The sequence below is a fragment of the Entelurus aequoreus genome, linkage group LG21 (assembly GCF_033978785.1).
Source record: "Entelurus aequoreus isolate RoL-2023_Sb linkage group LG21, RoL_Eaeq_v1.1, whole genome shotgun sequence".
Lineage (NCBI taxonomy): Eukaryota > Metazoa > Chordata > Actinopteri > Syngnathiformes > Syngnathidae > Entelurus > Entelurus aequoreus.
Genome location: NC_084751.1, coordinates 2637896 through 2652036, shown reverse-complemented (window position 1 = coordinate 2652036; position 14141 = coordinate 2637896). Strand labels below are relative to the sequence as shown.

Below are 14141 nucleotides of genomic sequence, written 5' to 3'. Positions count from 1 at the left end.
TGGAGGTCTCAAGGTTGGCAAGTATGAGCATGTCCCAAATTCCAAGCTGCTGTTTTGAGGCATGTTAAAAAAAATAATGCACTTTGTGACTTCAATAATAAATATGGCAGTGCCATGTTGGCATTTTTTTCCATAACTTGAGTTGATTTATTTTGGATAACCTTGTTACGTTGTTTAATGCATCCAGCGGGGCATCACAACAAAATTAGGCATAATAATGTGTTAGTTCCACGATTGTATGTATCGTATCGGTTGATATCGGAATCGGTAATTAATAGTTGGATAATATCGGAATATCGGATATCGGCAAAAAAGCCATTATCGGACATCTCTAGTGACAAGCAAATATTCAACTGTTTATTTTTATCTTTACTAACATATTTTGTAATACACTGTCAAATAATGTAGTATTTGGCATAATTAGATAATAACGTTTAAAAGATAGACATTTGTTCCTGTCAAAATCAAAATAATTATTTGCAGTTATTTAAAAAATTACCGGTAAGTATTTTATCAACACACATTTTCCCAGGCTCTAGCGGGTCACATACAATGATGTGGCGGGCCAGATCTGGCCCCCGGGCCTTGAGTTTGGCACATGTGAATTAAAGGCCAACTGAAATGAATTTTTTTTATTTAAACGGGAATAGCAGATCTATTCTATGTGTCATACTTGATCATTTCGCGATATTGCCATATTTTTGCTGAAAGGATTTAGTAGAGAAAATCGACGATAAAGTTCGCAACTTTTGCTCGCTAATAAAAAAAGCCTTGCCTGTAGCGGAAGTAGCGTGACGTCACAGGAGCTAGGATTCCTCACAATTCCCCATTGTTTACAATGGAGCGAGAGAGATTCGGACCGAGAAAGTGATGATTACCCCATTAATTTGAGCGAGGATGAAAGATTCGTAGATGAGGAACGTTACAGTGAAGGACTTGAGAGGCAGTGATGGACGTATCTTTTTTCGCTCTGACCGTAACTTAGGTACAAGCTGGCTCATTGGATTCCACACTCTCTCCTTTTTCTATTGTAGATCACATATTTGTATTTTAAACCACCTCAGATACTATATCCTCTTGAAAATGAGAGTCGAGAACGCGAAATGGACATTCACAGTGACTGAACATGTAAATACACGATTAATAATATTCAGCTTTGCGAAGCTAAAAAAAATAGAAGCTAACCTAGCAACGTAGCCAACGTGATAGCATAGCAGTCTCAAATGCAGATATAAACTAAATTAAAAAAACCCTGACTGGATGGATAGACAGAAGATCAAAAATACTATTAAACCATGAACATGTAAATACACGATTAATAATATTCAGCTTTGCGAAGCTAAAAAAAATAGAAGCTAACCTAGCAACGTAGCCAACGTGATAGCATCAGTCTCAAATGCAGATAGAAACTAAATTAAAAAAAACCCTGACTGGATGGATAGACAGAAGATCAAAAATACTATTAAACCATGAACATGTAAATACACGATTAATAATATTCAGCTTTTCGAAGCTAAAAAAATAGAAGCTAACCTAGCTACGTAGCCAACGTGATAGCATAGCAGTCTCAAATGCAGATAGAAACTAAATTTTAAAAAAACAAACCCTGACTGGATGGATAGACAGAAGATCAAAAATACTATTAAACCATGAACATGTAAATACACGATTAATAATATTCAGCTTTTCGAAGCTAAAAAAATAGAAGCTAACCTAGCTATGTAGCCAACGTGATAGCATCAGTCTCAAATGCAGATAGAAACTAAATTAAAAAAAAACCTGACTGGATGGATAGACAGAAGATCAAAAATACTATTAAACCATGAACATGTAAATACACGATTAATAATATTCAGCTTTTCGAAGCTAAAAAAATAGAAGCTAACCTAGCTACGTAGCCAACGTGATAGCATCAGTCTCAAATGCAGATAGAAACTAAATTAAAAAAAACCCTGACTGGATGGATAGACAGAAGATCAAAAATACTATTAAACCATGAACATGTAAATACACGATTAATAATATTCAGCTTGGCGAAGCTAAAAAAACAGAAGCTAACTTAGATGCGGCGGCGGGCTTACTCACTGTAGTGCGTCTGCTATCCTGCTCAAAACACAACACAACCTCCTGGTGTTGGTGTTGCTGTAGTCCGCCGCTCCACCGATCGCACCTACAACTTTCTTATTTGCAGCCTCTATTGTCCATTAAACAAATTGCAAAAGCTTCACCAACACAGATGTCCAGAATACTGTGGAATTTTGTCGAAGAAAACAGAGGTATTTGAATTGGGTCGAAAACACTTCCCTTGACCTTGTGATGTCACACGCATACGTCATCATACCGCGACGTTTTCAAGCGGAAGTTTCCTGGGAAGTTTAAAATTGCACTTTATAAGTTAACCCGGCCGTATTGGCATGTGTTGCAATGTTAAGATTTCATCATTAATATATAAACTATCAGACTGCGTGGTCGGTAGTAGTGGGTTTCAGTAGGCCTTTAAGGTATGTAAATACACATATACAAAATTATTTCCTACCACTGTATATCTGCGGCTTATGGTCCGGTGCGGCTAATATATGTAAAAATATTTATTTCTTCTAAAATTCTGTGGGCGCGGCTTAAATACCAGTGCTCTCTATAACTCTACATACGGTATATTTATCTTATGTTTACATTTATGACATATTTTTTTATAACTTACATATTTAAATGGAAGATAAAAAAACTCTTCAAATAAAAAAATAAAAGGCTAAAAACACCCACCGCTGTCCCCGCTTGTCTTCTGATCGCCGTTGCTTTGCTGCTCTTCCTCCTCCTCCTCCTCGTCCTCCTCCACAGCGGCAATCAGCTGCTCAAAGTCCTCGTCCTCCTCGTGCTCCTCTTTGGCGATCTTAGGGTGCTTCCGTGGCCGGCCCCTCCCCCGGCCCCTGCCGGAATGGTGCTTGCTGCGCCCGCGTCCGCCGTGACCCGGCCTGGCGACCGCCTCGCGCTTCGTCTTGTTGGCCATGGCTGCCAAGTAGCCGGGTGGGTACTGCACACACACACACACACACACACACACACACACACACACACACACACACACACACACACACACACACACACACACACACACATTCTTGTATTTGTTACCTTCTTGAGACCTCCGAAAAATTACTACCTTTCTAGATATATAAAGATTTGTATTTACAACATTAATAATTTGATCACTAAAGACACTTTTAACTGCTGCTGTGACCCAATGTCACCTCCATATTTATACTGTTGACTGTCAATCAGAATGGGCAATAATGTTATGTTACTCACTGTGCCTTGTATATAACATTTTAATTTTTTTTTTAAATTTTAGCTAAGTACCGTGTGACTTGTTGAAGGGTGGACTAGCAAAGTAAGATTTTCATTGTACGGCAAACTTGTCTGTTTAACTGTGCATATGACAATAAGCAATCTTGAATCTGGAATAATATATACATACTATGCAAATATAAAAAAGCTTTTAGTAAAAAAATATTTTTTTGAAATTTTTTGTTTGTAATTGGTTTTTAATCTTCATTATTTACCCTGTTATTACAGTATGTCTCTATATACATATATATATATAGTTTTAAATAAATTTTGGCCAAAGGGGGGAGCATTTCAATTTCTTACAAACACTTGTTATTACATATGTTGGCCAGAGGGGGAGCACTTCCATTTTTTACACACACTTGTTATTTCATATGCTGACCAGAGGGGGAGCACTTTTAAAACATTAATAATATATACCATCCATCCATCCACATACTATGCAAATATTAAAAAGCTTTTAGTTAATTTTTTAATATTTTGTTTGTAATTGTTTTTTAATCTTCATTTTTTACTTCGTTATTACAGTACATTTATTTTTATTTTTATTAATTTTGGCCAAAGGGGGGCGCATTTCAATTTCTTACACGCACACAACACATATGTTGGCCAAAGGGGGAGCACTTCCATTTTTTTTTTTTTACACACACTTGTTATTTCATATGTTGACCAGAGGGGGAGCACTTTTAAATCCGACACAGTCAATTTGAAAAATCCTTCCTTTTTGGGAACACCCTAATTTTGATAGATTTCACCACCAGGGGTGCAAATGAGACATTCTCTATTAGATGCAATGGTTTTCCGTATTGGGACCATGATTTCGGTCCTAACTTGTTCACCGGTCCTCATATGGAAGGTACTTTTCCTTGTTGATGTCTCAAGAAGGGTAGAAATACAAGCACACACACACACACACACAGCAGTGGTGCAGTGTGTGAATAAAAACATTTAAAAAAAGACATTTCATGCAGTCTAACCTGAACTGAGAGACCCAGTTTTTTTATCCTGTCCAGTCCCTCAGGGGTCCATGGCGCAGGTTCCTGGTCGTCACGTCTCAGCAGGTACCGCCACACCAGGTAACCGCACTTTCCTATCTCAGGCCAGTATTTGACCACCTAAAGTCACAACATAACCCTGCTGTGACGTCCGAAGAAAAACAAAGTTTTGAACCTCCCAGCTGTAGCTAACCTTGTAGATGCCGTCATAGCGGTTGCCTTCCTCGGGGGCGTACTTGCTGATGCGGCGTCCTTTGGAGCTACGGACCACTCGGACCGGCTTGCCGGCCCGCCAGTTCTTGGACTCGGCCCCGTCTTTGTCGTTCAAGGGGGCGTCACAGTTAAGGGCCAAAGCTCTGAATGACAATGAGGTTTTTTCCCCCCCCTCAATTCATTAGAAGAATTTGACTTGAATAGGCTCCTCCCCCACAGGAAGTTGCATACCTGTTCATGTGGGTCAAGGTCTGGTCAAACGAGTGCTCTCCGATGCGTTTGTTCCCTGAGAGGTCGCGGCCCCCGCTGCCCGTGTAGGTAAACTCGTCCCCCCGATCCTACAACAGGACGAAATTTTTCATCATTTATCCACACATTTATGTTCTTAACGCTTGTGCACCCCTAGGGCCCAAAACAGGCATGACATGTGTTCCTTATTCATTAGTTTGAAGTTCGCGGTCTGAAATGTCATCTTTTTATAAGCAATTTTACATTTTGTTTTTGATTACAACCTTGTTAGAATAGGATATAAATATAAAGTATACACACTTTCTTTTAAGAACTTTTGGGGCCTCATGGACTCTCATTATAACTGCTATTTTTTCACAGACTGTAATCCTGGTATATTACGAAGGCTTTTGTACATTAAAACCAAATGAATCTCGTTCTTGCCAATGGAAAAACAAGAACATGTTTTTTTGGTATAGTTGCACCACTTGGCCACCAGATGGCGCCAGAAAACTATGAGCTTAATTATTTGCACACACAGAGAAAGAGAAAAAAAGAACAATATACCATTTAATGCAAAAATATGTGCGGGGCAGGTTAAGAAGAACCTAAGATCTTGTAAAGACAGCTGCCCCAAAATGTCACAATTTACACAGCAGCAAAAAAATTTTTTTTAAATGAAATAAACATGCAATACATATCATATAGTGCAGGGGTCACCAACCTTTTTGAACCCAAGGGCTACTTCTTGGGTACTGATTAATGCGAAGGGCTACCAGTTTGATACACACTTAAATAAATTGCCAGAAATAGCCAATTTGCTCAATTTACCTTTAACTCTATGTTATTATTAATAATTAATGATATTTATCTTTGTGGAAACACTGATCATCTTAATGATTTCTCACAATAAATATATATAGAAACAGATAAATATCAATATGCAACACTTTATTTTTATATTTTCTCTAAGTGCACATTTTTCAAATTGAACATTTTCAAATGATCACTTCTTAAACAGTCTTGTGAAATCACAATATCCCATTTTAACTAGCTAGCCACTGAAATTTTTTAACAAATCATGAAATACTTTGCACCATGTTTGTACAAATAATAATTCATGTAAAATACAAAGGTCAACTCTCCAATTTTTAAATAAATCATGTCACACTTTGAACTGATACCAAATCTGTTATCTGTTTCTTTGTCAGTTAGTGGGAAGCCTGGCATTGCATGCTGTTAACTAGTGTGTTGTACTCTGGTGTGTAACTTGACACTGCAACTCTGAGTGAGTCTTGCAGATGTGCATCAGTGAGGCATGTTCTGTGTTTGTTCTTGATAAAGTTCATGTCAGAAAAGGCTGACTCACAAAGATAAGTTGAACCAAACAGGCTTGCAACCTTCATAGCTGCTGCGCATACACCACTGTACTTTTCTGTGTCAACAAGGCACCAAAAGTTTGGTGCAGCCTGGTGGGCTTTGAGGTGGAGGTCATTTTGCAGTGTTACAATTTCCATCTCCACCTGTTCAGCATCCAGGCTGAATGTTGCACTTAACTGCTCAGCAATGCATGATATGTCCACGTTCATGAAAGGATTACAAATGAACGACACACATGGCTCAAGCTGATCCAGGTCACAAAACCTGTTCTCAAACTCTTGCCCAACTCTGTTTATGACCTGAGAGTACTTTTCTGCAACTTTGTCAAAAGCCTCAGATGCAGAAGCATTGTCTTTCAGCACCATCTGCACAGAGGGAAAGTGCAGCACTTTTTTTCTCTGTAAATGTACAGAGAACACTTGTATAGCGCTTTTCTACCTTCAAGGTACTCAAAGCACTTTGACAGTATTTCCACATTTACCCATTCACACACACATTCACACACTGATGGCGGGAGCTGCCATGCAAGGCGCTAACCAGCAGCCATCAGAGGCAAAGGGTGAAGTGTCTTGCCCAAGGACACAACGGACGTGACTAGGAAGGTAGAAGGTGCGAATTGAACCCCAGTAACCAGCAACACTCCGATTGCTGGCACAGCCACTCTACCAACTTCGCCACGCCGTCCATATATATATATATCTATCTATCTATCTATCTATCTATCTATCTATCTATCTATCTATCTATCTATATATATATATATATATATATATATATATATATATATATATATATATATATATATATATATATATATATTGTCATTTGTAAGTTACATGTAAGTGTGATTTAAACAATAATAGCTAAATAAATAAATCTATATACGTATATATATAAAAAAATGGGTATTTCTGTCTGTCATTCCGTCGTACATTTTTTTTCCTTTTACGGAAGGTTTTTTGTAGAAAATAAATGATGAAAAAACACTTAATTGAACGGTTTAAAAGAGGAGAAAACACGAAAAAAATGAAAATTAAATTTTGAAACATAGTTTATCTTCAATTTCGACTCTTTAAAATTCAAAATTCAACCGAAAAAAAGAAGAGAAAAACTAGCTAATTCGAATCTTTTTTAAAAAATTCAAAAAAGAATTTATGGAACATCATTAGTAATTTTTCCTGATTAAGATTAATTTTAGAATTTTGATGACATGTTTTAAATAGGTTAAAATCCAATCTGCACTTTGTTAGCATAATAAGAATTAAAGTAAGAATTACAATTTATTAATTATTCTTTACAATAAAAAAAATAATTTACTTGAACATTGATTTAAATTGTCAGGAAAGAAGAGGAAGGAATTTAAAAGGTAAATGTATATGAGTTTAAAAATCCTAAAATCATTTTTAAGGTTGTATTTTTTTCTCTAAAATTGTCTTTCTGACAGTTATAAGAAGCAAAGTAAAAAAATAAATGGGAACGACGCCGCAATCAGCATAAGGTGCGTGGAGCGCGCAGCTGTGGATAGTGCAATCGCCCTCTCGGACCGTATAAAAGGGCGAGAGACGTGAACATCAAGGGAGGAGACGGAGAAAGACGGCGGACGGGAGGAAACCATCCTCTGCTGCCACGCAAACGACGGCGACGTGCTGCTGAAAAGCAGACGGCGGACGGGAGGAAACCATTCAAGTGCTCACGTGAGAAAAAAGGCAGCTGCTGTAAAGCAGCAAAAGACTCTGTGATTGAAATAATAAAGAAGTCTTAACCATCTGACAATGTCTTCCCTGGATCGTCCTGAGAACCCACGCGACAGTTAGGACTGTCACACTAGTAAATAAATAAAATTTAAAAAATAGAGGCAGCTCACTGGTAAGTGCTGCTATTTGAGCTATTTTTAGAACCGGCCGGCGGGCGACTCATCTGGTCCTTGCGGGCGACCTGTCGCCCGCGGGCGCCGCGTTGGTGACTCCTGATATAGTGTGATAGTGTGAATTATATTTATATAGCACTTTTCTATAGTGAAACCCAATATCTAAGTTACATTTAAACCGGTGTGGGTGGCACTGGGAGCAGGTGGGTAAAGTGTCTTGCCCAAGGACACAACAGCAGTAACTAGGATGGCGGAAGCGGGGATCGAACCTGGAACCCTCAAGTTGCTGGCACGGCCGTTCTACCAACCGAGCTATACCGCCCATATACTGCAAACATTAATATCATAATATATGCATATATATATATATATATATATATACAGTATATATATATATATATATATATATATATATATATATACATACATACACACACACATATATATATATATATATATATATATATATATATATATATATATATATATATATATATATATATATATATATATATATATGCATATGTACATGTGTATATAAAACCCATAGAGGCGCCACAAATGTAATTTAAAATCACATGACTGTCACCCACCACTTCATCCTCAAAGCCCCCCGCCAACACCAGGGAGTAGGACCCATCGTTACTGCGACCGTGGATACCGCCAACGTGCGGCCTGTGAACGCCGGCCTCGCTCACCTGAGGGTACATGGGCAAGTGCAGCAGATGAAACTAAGTCACTGTTGTTGTTTTTTTTACATTTTCTTCATTAACACAAAAAAAAAGCTAGTTGTGGGCCAACCTGAACTCGGAATTTCCACGTGGTCCCCACAGGAACGCCGGGAACGGGTCCATAGTGGTTGGAGGGAACAATGGTGCACTCCTTGGTGCGCCCCACACAAGCCATGCCCTAAAAATACACACAATCAATCAGTTCATTAACCAATCAGGGCTTGGACTCGAACTAACGTGCTTTGTGTCCAAGTGCACAAACTACAGGCTTGCCTCGATGAGTTTAGTGTCCGAAAACTTGACTAAACCCAACATTAAAATACAGTAGCGTAGTAGAACTAAATATGTATTAAGAACAAGGCATAGGTTTTATTTGATAAGTATATTTAACATTTTTGGCCCCTGCAACATTACACACAGTTTGAACAGTAACACCATGTTTGAATATATTATTCTGTGATTCTTTGGCGTACCACTAGATAAAGCCTGCAAAATCACTGAACTAGAACTTAGATTGTTAGTTAAAATTGAGTTATTTTAGGTCAAAATGTCCAAATACTTTTGCCCACATGACTTATGTGCCATGCACGAAAATGAACAGTCCAAAAAAATCATATTTTTGATCGTGTAAACCCTTGAATTTACCTCTCATAGTTATTAATTGCACTTAAAATTCAGTTTTAAGTGCAGGGGTCACCAACCTTTTTGAAACCAAGAGCTACTTCTTGGGTACTGATTAATGCAAAGGGCTACCAGTTTGATACACACTTAAATAAATTGCCAGAAATAGCCAATTTGCTCAATTTACCTTTAACTCTATGTTATTATTATTAATTAATGATATTTACACTTAATTGAACGGTTTAAAAGAGGAGAAAACACGAAAAAAATGACAATTAAATTTTGAAACATAGTTTATCTTCAATTTCGACTCTTTAAAATTCAAAATTCAACCAAAAAAAAGAAGAGAAAAACTAGCTAATTCGAATCTTTTTGAAAAAATTAAAAAAATAATTTATGGAACATCAGTAGTAATTTTTCCTGATTAAGATTAATTTTAGAATTTTGATGACATGTTTTAAATAGGTTAAAATCCAATCTGCACTTTGTTAGAATATATAACAAATTGGACCAAGCTATATTTCTAGCAAAGAAAAATCATAATTTTTTCTAGATTTTCCAGAACAAACATTTTAAAAGAAATTCAAAAGACTTTGAAATAAGATTTAGATTTGATTCTACAGATTTTCTAGATTTGCCAGAATATTTTTTTTGAATTTTAATCATAATAAGTTAAAGAAATATTTCACAGATATTCTTCGTCGAAAAAACAGAAGCTAAAATGAAGAATTAAATAAAAATGTATTTATTATCCATCCATCCATCCATTTTCTACCGCTTAATCCCTTCGGGGTCGCGGGGGGCGCTGGAGCCTATCTCAGCTACAATCGGGCGGAAGGCGGGGTACACCCTGGACAAGTCGCCACCTCATCGCAGGGCTGTATTTATTATTCTTTACAATAAAAAAATAAATTTACTTGAACATTGATTTAAATTGTCAGGAAAGAAGAGGAAGGAATTTAAAAGGTAAAAAGGTATATGTGTTTAAAAATCCTAAAATCATTTTTAAGGTTGTATTTTTTCTCTAAAATTGTCTTTCTGAAAGTTATAAGAAGCAAAGTAAAAAAAATAATGAATTTATTTAAACAAGTGAAGACCAAGTCTTTAAAATATTTTCTTGGATTTTCAAATTCTATTTGAGTTTTGTCTCTCTTAGAATTAAAAATGTCGAGCAAAGCGAGACCAGCTTGCTAGTAAATAAAAAAAATTAAAAACAAAGAGGCAGCTCACTGGTAAGTGCTGCTATTTGAGCTATTTTTAGAACAGGCCAGCGGGCTACTCATCTGGTCCTTACGGGCTAACTGGTGCCCGCGGGCACCGCTTTGGTGACCCCTGGTATACAGTATTGTACTGACAAAAGGTGCAGTTACACAACATCTTGTCAAAGCATCGTCCTGCTGCAAAATGTTGAGTAAAATGACTTGTGAGACAGCGCCCTCTGCTGCTGGACTAACAGCTGTTCACCACTCCCTCTCAATGAAAAAAACTAATTACAGTTTGAAGCAGAGAAAATAAATGTGTGACTACATAAAATAGTTTTCATTAAGGAAAGAAAAAGAAGCAAGGATTGAGTGCGGAATGCAGTCACCGCTGTTAAATGTAGCAGAGAGCTGTTTTTAATTAGTGCACAGACAGCGGGAACGTTCAAAGTATTTTTCCGTTGACACTTCCAGGAGCGTCTGGGTCAACGACGGCGGCGTTGCTCTCTTTTAAACCACCGCGCTTGGTGGTGGGGACAGAAAGCTTGTTTGGGGTTAGAAAAAAAAAAATCCCTATTAGAAAAGACGGAAATAGGAAGATTAAACCGTCCACTTAACAAAACAATCAGAAATGTGTAAAAAGAAGTTAAGCACACTTAAAGGGAAACTGCACTTTTATGGAATGTTGCCTATCGTTCACAATCATTATGAAAGACATGACGACGGATGGATGTTCTTTTAAAAAAAAAATCAAATAAATAACCATTCAAAAGGCATCAAAAATACTCCATTTACATTTTGTAACTTGTATATTAACCAAGTATTACTGATATTGTTATTATCAGTGCTTATGCAGACAAATTATTTATAGCGGCAACATGGTCACTTCCGTGTGTCCCTATGTTTACATTAGAGATGTCCGATAATATCGGGCTGTCGGTATTATCGGCCGATAAATGCGTTAAAATGTAATATCGGAAATTATCGGTATCGGTTTCAAAAAGTAAAATTTATGACTTTTTAAAACGCCGCTGTGTACACGGACGTAGGGAGAAGTACAGAGCACCAATAAACCTTAAAGGCACTGCCTTTGCGTGCCGGCCCAATCACATAATATCTACAGCTTTTCACACACACAAGTGAATACACCGCATACTTGGTCAACAGCCATACAGGTCACACTGAGGGTGTCCGTATAAACAACTTTAACACTGTTACAAATATGCGCCACACTGTGAACCCACACCAAACAAGAATGACAAACACATTTCGGGAGAACATCCGCACCGTAACACAACATAAACACAACAGAACAAATACCCAGAACCCCTTGCAGCACTAACTCTTCCGGGACGCTACGATATACACCCCCCCGCTACTCCCTACCCCCCCACCTCAACCCCACATCCCCCCAACCTCCTCATGCTCTCTCAGGGAGAGCATGTCCCAAATTCCAAGCTGCTGTTTTGAGGCATGTTAAAAAAAATAATGCACTTTGTGACTTCAATAATAAATATGGCAGTGCCATGTTGGCATTTTTTTTCCATAACTTGAGTTGATTTATTTTGGAAAACCTTGTTACATTGTTTAATGCATCCAGCGGGGCATCACAACAAAATTAGGCATAATAATGTGTTAATTCCACGACTGTATATATCGGTGTTGGTTGATATCGGAATCGGTAATTAAGAGTTGGACAATATCGGAATATCAGATATCGTCAAAAAAGCCATTATCGGACATCTCTATTGCCTATTGTTCACAATCATTATGAAAGACATGACGACGGATGGATGTTCTTTTAAAAAAAAAAAATGCATTCTAAATATTAAATAAGTTAAAAAAATCCAATAAATAACCATTCAATAAGCGTCAAAAATACTCCATTTACATTTTTTGACTTGAATATTAACCAAGTATTACTGATATTGTTATTATCAGTGCTAACGCAGACACATTATTCATAGCGGCAACGTGATCACTTCCGTGTGTCCCTATGTTTACATCTTTGGAAAAAAATGTGCAAAAAGCCAAAGAAAAAGCTAAACTTGAGTTAAACCTCTGATGTTTGGTGAATTGCGAAATCTTCCGTGATACACTTTGGGTGAATTCTAAATTGTTATAACTCAGGGATTTAGTCATTAACAGACTTGGGCAAACACAACATTGTGGGATGGCTCCTTGGTGAGTATCCCTGCATCTCACCTTGCCCCAGTCCCGTTGACTCTCTGTGGTGGCTGAGGGCATTTTGGCCCTCTTCTTGCTGGCTTTAAGCTTCTCTCCGGCCTTGACCACCTCGCTGGTGTCGTTCTTACAGGTGGGACAGTACCTGGTGGGGAAAGTTCAATGCCGACGTGACAAAACACAATAAAGTGGAACCTCCATTCATGAACGCCTCTATTTGTGTTCTTTTCGGTATACATGGCACCATATAGTATGCCTCTGTGTGCGCACTATGTCTCGCCGTACTAATGCTCGGCGTGGCCTTTTTGAAGAGCTTCGAACTTCTGACATGTTCATTTCCACAATTGTCGTACCTTGCGCCGGTCAGAGCTGTGTCAGCCTGTCCTAGAGATCACTTTGTGTAATCAAAAATCCAAACTCACAGTCTCGTTGTATAGCTCCGGGTTGCTAGGCAACCCCTTTCAGCAAGCGTTTCAGCAAGCACCATAAGTTAGAGCAGTGGTCCCCAACCTTTTTGTAGCTGGGGACCGGTCAACGCTTGAAAATTTGTCCCACGGACCGGGGCGGGGGGGGGGGGATTTTTTTTTTTTCTTTCATAAAGAAATACAATCATGTATCCCTGCAGACTGTATTGATCTATATTGATATATAATGTATATATTGTGTTTTTTATGTTGATTTAATAAAAAAAAAAAATTAAAACAATTTTTATTTTTTTTAAATTTCTTAACCACTGAGTTAGAGGATTTTAATCAGCGAAGGGTGCTTTGTTCCACAGCAAGTCTTAATTATAATGAGACCGAAAAAGATGCCACAGCGGACCTATGTTACAGTGAAAGAGAAGGCGCTACCAGGACACACGCCGATGAAGGATCGCCTCGCACTGCTCGTTTGTCACTACAAAAGTCAATAATAATAATGCTACAAATATTCCCAGACACAAAGTAAAATTATTTTCCTTTTTTTGTTTTTTTAAATGGATGGATGCAGGTTTTGGAGCACACTAATGAGACTTGTGTGTGTGTGTGCGGGCATGTTGACATTTAAGTTTGCTGTTGCGTTGTTTGGATAAAAAATACATTGTTGACCCATTTCCCCCTTGTTATGTTGGTTTGGTATATATATATATATATATATATATATATATATATATATATATATATATATATATATATATATATATACATACATATGTACATATATATATATGTACATATGTACATATATATATACTGCCTTCGGTAATAGCACCATTCCCAAATTATGTCGGCTCTATTGATAAACTCACTAACAACTTTGACGATGCCTTGCGCGAAATTATTGATAGTATAGCACCGCTAAAGCAAAAAAGGGCCCCTAAAAGGCGCACCCCATGGTT

The 14141-nt window shown here is 37.6% G+C and overlaps 1 protein-coding gene across 1 annotated transcript in view; it reads right to left on the bottom strand.

Annotated features, from left to right (window-relative positions):
* LOC133639084 (E3 ubiquitin-protein ligase UHRF2-like) overlaps positions 1–14141 on the bottom strand; it is a 57105-nt gene that overhangs the window by 5444 nt on the left and 37520 nt on the right. The window contains exons 7-13 of the mRNA XM_062032217.1: positions 12785–12908; positions 8830–8937; positions 8622–8726; positions 4785–4891; positions 4534–4696; positions 4323–4460; positions 2764–3031 (exon numbers count right to left, since the gene is read on the bottom strand). Of these exons, the coding sequence (XP_061888201.1) occupies positions 2764–3031; positions 4323–4460; positions 4534–4696; positions 4785–4891; positions 8622–8726; positions 8830–8937; positions 12785–12908 (1013 nt within the window). The remainder of the gene's footprint in view (positions 1–2763; positions 3032–4322; positions 4461–4533; positions 4697–4784; positions 4892–8621; positions 8727–8829; positions 8938–12784; positions 12909–14141) is intronic.